The following is a 9,336-nucleotide window of genomic DNA, read 5'->3' on the forward strand; positions in this document are numbered from 1 at the left end:
TAAAGTACCAAAGGAACAAGATAAACAAGCAGTCATAAGACTCAGGATAAAACACTGGAATAGGAATAGAAGCACTGACAGATCCAGGCTGTAAAACTATTGAATTGGTCTCCACTTAGGATCAGACAAGTTCTGAGTCTTAGGCTGAGCTGAGCCACAGTTGAGGGTTTAGGAAAATCCAGACTAGGTACTTCCCTGGTGGTCCAGTGGCTAAGACTTCTCGCTGCCAGTGCAGGGGGCCTGAGTTCAATTCATGGTCTGGGAACTAGATTCCACATGTTGCAACTAAAAGATCAAAGGTCCTATATGCCACAACTAAGACCTGATGCAGCCATATATATATATGTATATATGTATACACACATACATACATATACATATATATATACATATATTTTTTTTAAAAGAAAGTCCAAAATAGAAACAGAGATTATCAGGTCACAGAGCAGGAGACAAAGCAGATAATTTCTATAAACCTCATACTGAGTCACTTAACATGAGATAAGATTTTAACTCATTAAAGCATGCCTGATATTATCTCTAACCATGAAAGTCATAGTGGCTTGAAAAATGAGCCTCAGGATGTAAGGTGTACAAGGTTGGTGTATTTTAAATAGAGCTAAAGTCTTACAAATTAGAATAAGTCTGAATATGTGGCATCTTTAAACACTAATGTGGTAGGAAACATGAAAAATTGATTGATAACCTTGACTATCATCCCATTGTCAAGTGGCTTTGCAATAAAAGGCACATCATGTTGTGTGAGGCCTTCCCAGGTGGCACAGTGGTAAAGAATCCACCTGCCAATGCAAGAGACACAAGAGTTGTGAGTTCAGTCCCTGGGTCAGAAAGATACCCAGGAGTAGGAAATAGCAACCTGCTCCAGTATTCTTGTCTGGAAAATTCCATGGATGGAGGAGCCTGGTAGGCTACAGTTCAAGGAGTCACAAAGAGTCAGACACAACTGAGCGTGCGTGCGCGCACACACACACACACATATACACATACACATATCTATCTACTTACATGTATGAGAGAAATCAGAATTATACAGATCAAAGTTGTGTTTTCTGGAAAGCCAAAGGCATGACACATTAGTTTCAATGGTATGGATGAAGGAGGCTGGACTAGAATAGCAGCACTGTACTCTAAAGTGTGGGCTTCCCCAGTGTCTCAGTGGATAAAAAAAATCTGTCTGCAATGCTGGAGCCATAGGTGATGCAGGTTTAATCCCTGGGTTTGGAAGGTCCCCTGGATGAGGACCTGGCAACCCACTCCAGTATTCTTGCTTGGAGAATTCCATGGACAGAGGAGCCTGGTGAGCTGTAGACCATAGGGTCACACTTAGTCAAACACGACTGAAGCAGCTTAGCACACACACACCCCAAAGTGTCAACACTCATGAGGCACCACTAATAGCCCTTGAGGGGCTCAAAGAGCCTATGAGGCCCATCTGCCAGGAGCAGGTGTGGACAATGCCCCATGCTGTGTGGCCTCACTCGTAGTAAGGCAAGTCAACCTTTGACAGTAGTCACAAGTCCAAATCGGAAACTGGGTCCTGGGAATTCCCTGGTAGTTCAGTGGCTAAGACTCCAAGCTCCCATTCCGGGGGTCCTGGGTCAGAGAACTAGAACCCACATGGAGCAGCTAAGAGTTCGCATGCTGCAACTAAAGATCCTGCGTGCCAGGCATCAACAAAGATTGAAGATCCCACGTGCCACAACTAAGACCCAGTGCAGCCAAATTAAGTAAGTAAATAAATGTTGAAAAAAAATCTGAGTCCTTTACTTTGTGCCTAGTTGATGATGGTGAATATCTTGCCATGTCTGGTGTGATGATGGGCTCAGGCAGCAGGGGAGACAGTTCACAAAACATGTTTCCATCCTCAGCTTGATTACAGTCAACCCCATCAGAGACTAGACTCGTTCTGTGCGCATTCACCTGAGTGACCCAGATGGTGATAGCTTACGATGAACGATGTCGGAGTCGTGATCTCTGAAGAATAAGATTTAGCTTCGGGACCAGGGACCAGGCTTGATCACTCAAGAACTTTTGTGTAGCAGAGTTTTATTAAAATATAAAATGGGACAGAGAAAGCTTCTGACATAGACATCAGAAGGGGGACGGAGAGTGCCCTCGCTCGGCAGTCTTTGCAAGGGAGCTATATACCTTATTACAGTAAAGGGTCTTACCAGACCTACTCCCACAACATACATCTTAAGATAACAAGATTAGTCAGAAGGTTCTTGTTAAGGAGAAACATGTCCTAGAGCAAGATACATTGTTATATGGACTAAGACAAAACAGTGTAGAAAAAAAGTTTGTCCTCTTCTCCTTGAGAGCCTCAGACCCCTTCTTCTCGAGGGCCCTGGATCCCTTCCTCCTCAAGGGCCCTGGACTCCTTATCAACCTACATAAGGATGAGCTTTCTCAACGGTTAGATAAGCATTTATGATTTATTTCCACAGTTTCCAGCTCCAAAGAGAGATACCTAACCAGTCTAGTTTTCAAGCTGCAGACCAAATAGGTTGGAAATGGCCCAAGAGGCAGTAAAACTACAGGAAGGTTGATCAAAGGGATTATTGGTGAGAGCTATGAAACGGCCTTGAGTTCTGCCTACCAAGAGGACTGACAACAGCCGTTTTTGGCTCTGCATCACCGACAATGAGACTGAATGGCTGAATCAGCCAGGGAGAGAGTTGAATTTCCGCTTAGCTGAACCATAGTGAACCAGGGCCAGACATTTAGGGAAATCTCTGTGAACTGAGTGCCACATGGAACCAGCAGCTCTGCTTCAGTTGGCAGAGTAGGGGGTAAAGTTTTCCCCAGAGGGATATCGGCCACTTTTTCATGTGAAGTAGAGATGTTGAGGTCAGGCCAGCCACATCCTTAAATATACCATTTCCAAGTGAGGATTATTAAATCCTTCCCACTTTGTCAGAAGTTGAGTCCAAGTTGTAGCATGTCTGACTCTTTGCAACCCCAGGGATGGTAGCCCGCCAGGAGGCTCTGACCATGGGTTTCTTCAGGCAAGAACACTAGTGTGGGTGGCCATATCCTACTCCAAGAGATCTTGAGTCCAAGTTGACCTACCCTCAAATGTGAATATTAAGCAAGAGTGTCCTAAGGCCTCCATGTGTTAGATGTTTAGTTTCAATAAGAGCCCAGTAGCAAGCTGTTGTGGCTTTTCAAAAAAAGAAAAGTGTACCCAGTAACCATGTTAGGAAGGTGGCAGGTCCAAAACCCTAAGGGGTGCCACTGAACACAGGCTGCCTCCACCATCATCTCCACCAGCCTGCTATCTCCATCTGACTCTGTGGGCGCCTCCTCAGCCTGCCCACATGCATCATCTGTCTGCAAAGGCAGATCACTGGTTCAGCTACCTTGGGAACACTCAGAGATTTAAAACATGTATCTAGGGACTTCCCTGGTGGTCCAGTGGCTAAGACTACGCTCTCAATGCAGGGGGACTAGGTTCGATCTCTGATCTGGGAACTAGATCCCACATGCTGCAACTATTAATAATAAAGATGATGAGTGCTGCAACTAAAAGACCTGGTGTAGCCAAAACATAAATAAATATTAAAAAAATAAAATAAGCAAGCACCCCTCCCCACCCCACATTTGCTAATCATCTAGTACTAACCAAGTAGTCAAGACTCCAGTGTGCAGACTTTGAAGCAGAGTCTAGTTTCCTGTCCCAGTGAAGCCAGATGTGGGCTTTGGCAAGGCTCAACATCTCTGAGCCCATTTACCTGTAAAGACAGAGTAACAATTCCAACCTCTCACAAGATGTTTGTGAGGATTTAATGGAGGCTATGTTTACAAGTTTTTTTTTGGTAAATTGTAAAACCCCATGCCAATGTGAAACGTCAGTCAAATATGATCATGATACAAAATGGTTTATGATAAGTACTAATTAAGTGGAAAGAATAAATGTAATTTCTGTTGAGCAGATTAAAAAAAAAGACATTTGCTGAGAAACCAGATAAGCAGCCAAGTTTAAGTAGAACTTTACCTGGGCTCGGTCCTCTCTGCGCTACATGTATGCTGTTATCATCTAAGTTACAGTGTGTGTTCTCCCCCTTTGTCTTTGCTTTTCTAAGGTGCTATGTGCCTCCAGGCCTCCTTCTGGGGGCCCATGTGTAGGGTAAGGGAGTTAGAGAAAGTGAGGTTCAGAAAAAGAACGAGACCAGCACTTTACAGGAACAGTTCACCTTTAATGAGGCAAGAAGGGGCAGCAGTCAGATTAGCAAGCTGCTGCCCTAACCTAAGATATGAGTAAGTATATATAGGCATGTATGTGGAAAGTTACTGTCTTAAGGGGGCCTGTTCTTCTCCAAGGTTTTTCGGAGTAGTTATCTCTTAAACGGCTAGGGCAAGGAATTTTGGAGATCGGCCAGAGGCTGGACCAGCTGGGAGCTGGGTGTAATCACCTTAATGTCCGTTTTTTTCTTAGGGTGAGAGAGTTCTTTGTTTTGCATAGAATGGTGGGGAGGACCTGGAGGGGAGTTTTAACTCCAGGCTATTTTGAGCCATGTAACTTTCCTTCACCATGAAGGTCTCATTTTCCCTCTTTGGGCTCTAGGTGATGGTGGTTGGTGATTGTGTGTTTTTGTTGTTGTTTGGTTGCTAAGTCCTTTTAGACTCTTTAGTGACCCCATGGACTGTAGCCAGGCTCCTCCATCCATGAGATTTTCCAGGTAAGAATACTGGAGTAGGTTGCCATTTCCTTGTCTAGGGGATCTTCACAACCCAGGGATCAAACTTAGGTCTCTTGCATTGCAGGCAGGTTCTTTACCATCTCAGCTACAGTGCTAAAGAACCTGCCTGTCAGTTCAGGAGAGGCGGGTTTGATCCTTGGGTCAGGAAGATCCCCTGGAGAAAGTAATGGTAACCCACTCCTGTATTCTTGCCTGGAGAATTCCATGGACAGAGGAGCCTGGTGGGCTCGAGTCCATGGGGTCACAAAAAGTCGGACACGACCGAGCTACTAACATATTCTTTACCGCTGAGCCACCTGGGTAGCCCAATTGTGTGTTTTCATCAGAAATAATTCAATCCCTTTTCCCCCAAGAGTGAATTAAGACTGGGAATGAGATCCTAGCCCTGGGTGGGACCGGCAGCTACAATTGGTAGGAGGGATGGGCTAGTGGGATGGGCGGTTCCTTTTGCTTTTAAGCTTCCTCGATTGTTTTGAACTCTTTTGACTTTGGCGGTCCCACAAGCAAAACCGGACAGGGTACGCGGTGGGCCTGCGGAAACCCGCGAGGAGAGCGGGGCCGGGACGGGGCCCTGGCAGGGCCGGGGCTGGGTCGCGGGCGCCCGGTACACTTGCGCTGGGTTGGAGCGGCTAGCCGCTGGCCCACCGGAAGTCCCACGTCCTGGAGCCCCGGTCCTCGGCAGCGGCGGGTAAGAGCAGCGGGGAGTTGAGCTCGCGGTGGTGGAGGCTAGTGAAAGGTTTGTCCCGTGATCTTCCTCCCCTGACCTCGGCAGGCGAGGAGAGTATCGCGCCCCTAGTCCTGGCGGAGTTTCCAAGGCCGGGGCCCCTGAGGAAACCTGGACTAGTCAGGGTGTGGTCTGGTGCGGCGACCACTCACTCCCTGGGGATTCGGCCAAGAGCACGGGCTGCTAGCACGTGTTGAAAAAGTCGGGGTCCCAGCAAGGAGGTTTCGGGGCAGACGGGTATCGGGCAATGCAGTTCCCGTCAGCGGGACCGGTTCAGTGGGTATTGAGGAGCAGACCACGCAATCGTGAGAGAAACTCTCCGTCCCTGCCCGCGGGAGCCTCCGAGGCTGGGGTCCGAGGCCGGGCGCGCAGTGGCCGGAGGTGAGCGCCGTGGGCCCGCGATCTCACCGGGCAGAGCTGGGACCGAGCAGAGACCCGAAGACCGGATGAGAAGGGCGAAGGCCCGAGGGTCGTTCTGCCTGGCCGGAGGGCAGAAAACTCCAGTGGCTGGAGCAGCGGCGAGGGCGGACCCCCGAAGCCTGGAGGGTGTGTTGGGGATTTCTCAGAATCGCTATGGGAAACAGTGGACGGGTTTGAGGTTAGAGATCGGGTGGACTCAGAGCACTGGAAAATGGCGACACATTCCCTCGAGGGGTTCACGTTCTTGGAAGGGCGGGGACGGGCCGAGAACTGATAAACAGGTCTGCGCCTAGAGTCATAAATTATCCCAGCCGCCTTGCACTAGCCGGCCAACCGGTTTGAGCTCTGGGGCGAGTGGACGTAAAAAGTACTATCGAAGTCAACATGCCAGGGGCAGGCGGCAGCGGCCAGAAATTCAGACTCCAAAGTCATGCTCTCTTCCCCAAACCAGACAACCAGCCTAGAATCTGGGCCGAGCGCTCCTGGCCACCACCCCCAGCAAATGCTTTTGAGAAAGACTTCCAAGGGTGGGTCTTTCCTGAGGGAGAACGAGAGAGACAGGACTTTGAGAATACGATTATAGAGACTTTTGAAGTGTTACTTTTACTGTGTTCCAGGGGCTAGTACGAGAATAATCCAGACCTGCACCATCTCACCGCTTGATTGTGGATGGGGTTGAAGCGAAGGGAGGGAGGGACCAACTTCACCTCCTAGGAAATGCACCTTTCCTGTCAGCTTTCTTTTTAGCAATCCTATTAATAACTCTATTGTTGAACGCCCTTTTCCTTTCTGGCATTTTCAATTCTACCCCCTTCAAAAAAGTGAAAGGAAGAACGTCAACAGGTTTTTAAGTCTTCATTCTTTTCATTCCATTCATTCCATCTGGAGGGAGGCCTATCGGGGTGAGTGGCAGTCCACCGGAGGAGGTGGGAGTTCCGCCATGTTTGGAGAGCAGGAACTTCCCGGGTTGGACCGCAGCCCCAGCGCTGGCTCCCTGTGTAAATGTTGGTTGTTGGGCTGTTAACTTTTTTTTTTTTTAACGGTCGTGCTGTGGGTTATGCAGGATCCCTACCAGGGATCAAGCCTGGACTGTTAACCACTGGACCAACAGGGAAAGTCCCTCCCTTATCATTCTTTACCTTATCATTCTGTATGTATTAAAAATATACAGAATCGTGTTAGATGGGATCTTAGAGAGTCTCCTTTAATCTTATTTTCCAGTAAAACCACATCAGAATGAAGACACTCTGCACAAAGGCTGTTTGTGACAGAACGAGGGCTGTTACCTCAGGCATATGCTTTCTTTCCAGAATACCATACTGCCACCCTAGAGGGGGCTTTGGGACAGCGGGAATCTTGTCCTCGGTGATAGAGTCCAGGCTTTGAATACTAACTCTGCTGTGGACTGGGGGCATCCCTGAGCACATTACCTAGTATCTCTGTACTTTAGATTACTTAAAATGGGGTCATTAATCATTACCTCATGAGGCAGTACTGAGAGGTTTTAGGTACAAATCAGGGGCTCAATAACTCTTGGTGTTTCCTGACCAAATTAGGAAGCTGTTGTTCCTTACTCCCGCTCTTGCTGATAAGTTTTGTTTCTCTCTGATCTCAGGTGCCTGGAAGTGGGCAGCAACTAGAAGCAGGGTGAAGCAGAAGGCAGACGACACCTGCAGAGCTGCAACCTGGCATTACTGAATAGTGATTGCTGAACCAAGGGGGACCAGGTCCCTGAACTCTGTGGCTGAGACTTGAAGGGAATCAAAGGTGTTCTCAGTTGTGAAAGAGGAGAGTTTGGACAGCAGAACAAAAAAGGAAGATAGCCCCCTGAAACAGATACCTTTGACACAGGAGGCCAGTTCAAACCCTTTTCAAAGGTCTTTGCCAAGTCTTTTCATCTCCTCAGTCCCTGGAAGGTACATATCCCTGGGATGGAGCCTAGTCAGCCTTGGGGGCCAGGCCAGGCATGGATAAAGCTAAAAACAGACAGCATGGAAGAGAAGGTGTCTGACCAGCTGAAGCCATTGGAACCTGTACAGAAACTGCTCCCTCAGGTGGATGAGGAGGGCCTGCCGAAAGCCCGGAAGGGAGAGTGCTGGTGGAAGGCGTGGGTGAAGGTGAGGAGACAAAGTGAGAGGGAGGGAGGGCCGGGTCCTGGACTCCAGGAGCTCCTTCATCCATTATCCTGTATGCAGACCAAATGGAATCTCAGAGGGTTCCAAGCTGAAAAGCATCCAGGAGAAGGGGCTTTGAGTCCCTTTTTCAGATTCCACACCAACCTGGAATCCTTTAAGGACTACTTGCTGAAATTCATCAGAGCGGCAGCCTTTTATCCTTCCTACTTATATTCAGTACATACACCTCCCTTCGCCCCCTGCATTGTTCTCCCTTCCTCTCCACCCTTCCTTTCCTGTCTGTACATTAAAGTTGCTGACTTTGTACTCGTCTTTTCCTATTTCTTCCCTCCTTCCGTGGTTTTCCTTTTCTCTTAGTGTTCTGGACCTTGAGACTGGATGTCTGTCTGTATACAAACTCCCTGAATCTCTCCTGTTCTTCCAGAAGCCAGTCACCTTTGAGGATGTGGCAGTGAACTTCACCCAGGAAGAGTGGAAATGTCTAGATGCCAGTCAGAGGGTCCTCTACCGGGATGTTATATCAGAGACTGTCAGAAACCTGATGTCTGTGGGTAAGAGGCTAGGGTTCCTCACAAGCTCTCTGTCCCAGGCCTTTGGGACATCTGGTTTCCCTGGATAGGTAGATCAGCTCACAATTATCTTCACTGATCCTTGGTTTTGGTTCTTTATGTTCCAGGTGGGAAAGATCTGGGTTACTAGGCTCAGGGTGAAAGAAGGAATGAAAGCTTGCATGAAGGCAAAGATAATGCTTGTAACATGATAACAATGTTTTCAAAGAATGCAAATCTGCCTATTCATCCAGCCAGTATTTACTGAGTTATTTGTCGTATGTACACGGCACTTTGTTGGAATCTGGCCTTTTGTGTTTCTCCTCCCAGCACTTAAGTGTCCCAGATTGTGGCTTTTAAACCACAGATATGCAAGAAGGGAGCCTGTTGTCCCCATGAGGTGTGAAGGGGCTGAGCCTGGGACCTCAGTTCTTTTCCTTCCCATTCCCTAGATGGAATCTTTCTGTCTAATCTAGATCTGATCGCCAAGCTTGAGCAAGAAGAGAAACAGTGGGAAGCAGATCTCTGTTCCCCGAATGGAGAAGGCTTTCATTCAGGTGAGAACTGCAAAGGAGAGAGGAGGGTGAAAAAGGCCCAGGACATGCTTCGGGAGGATGGAAATGCCTAAGAGAAACAGGGCTCTATATACCTGGTCTTAGCCTGCATCCTTCCTGCCTGGACATCATCTGCTCAAGTCCCCTGGCTTCAAGAAGATGAATATCTGAGCCATTCGGGACAAGTGAATATCTTCAGTTTTCTAGAGATAGAGAGATTGCATGTTAGTT

General features: G+C 48.0%; 1 protein-coding gene across 29 annotated transcripts in view; it reads left to right on the top strand.

Annotated features, from left to right (window-relative positions):
• ZFP57 (ZFP57 zinc finger protein) overlaps positions 1 to 9,336 on the top strand; it is a 35,175-nt gene that overhangs the window by 7,721 nt on the left and 18,118 nt on the right. For 13 of the 29 annotated variants that reach the window (XR_014062878.1, XR_014062884.1, XR_014062882.1 and 10 more), the window contains 3 exons: positions 7,484 to 7,985; positions 8,428 to 8,554; positions 9,028 to 9,108. Coding sequence is in view for 19 of the 29 variants with exons in the window: in XM_081522955.1 (XP_081379081.1) it covers positions 7,800 to 7,985; positions 8,428 to 8,554; positions 9,028 to 9,108 (394 nt within the window). In the remaining 10 variants the exon portion in view is untranslated. Of the gene's footprint in view, positions 1 to 5,170; positions 5,995 to 7,483; positions 7,986 to 8,427; positions 8,555 to 9,003; positions 9,109 to 9,336 lie in introns of those variants that run through there. The other 16 variants (XM_081522968.1, XM_081522969.1, XM_081522971.1 and 13 more) reach the window with 13 other exon arrangements.

Source organism: Giraffa tippelskirchi, chromosome 8 (genome assembly GCF_054371585.1).
Source record: "Giraffa tippelskirchi isolate mGirTip1 chromosome 8, T2T-mGirTip1v1.2.pri, whole genome shotgun sequence".
In the NCBI taxonomy this organism is placed as follows: domain Eukaryota; kingdom Metazoa; phylum Chordata; class Mammalia; order Artiodactyla; family Giraffidae; genus Giraffa; species Giraffa tippelskirchi.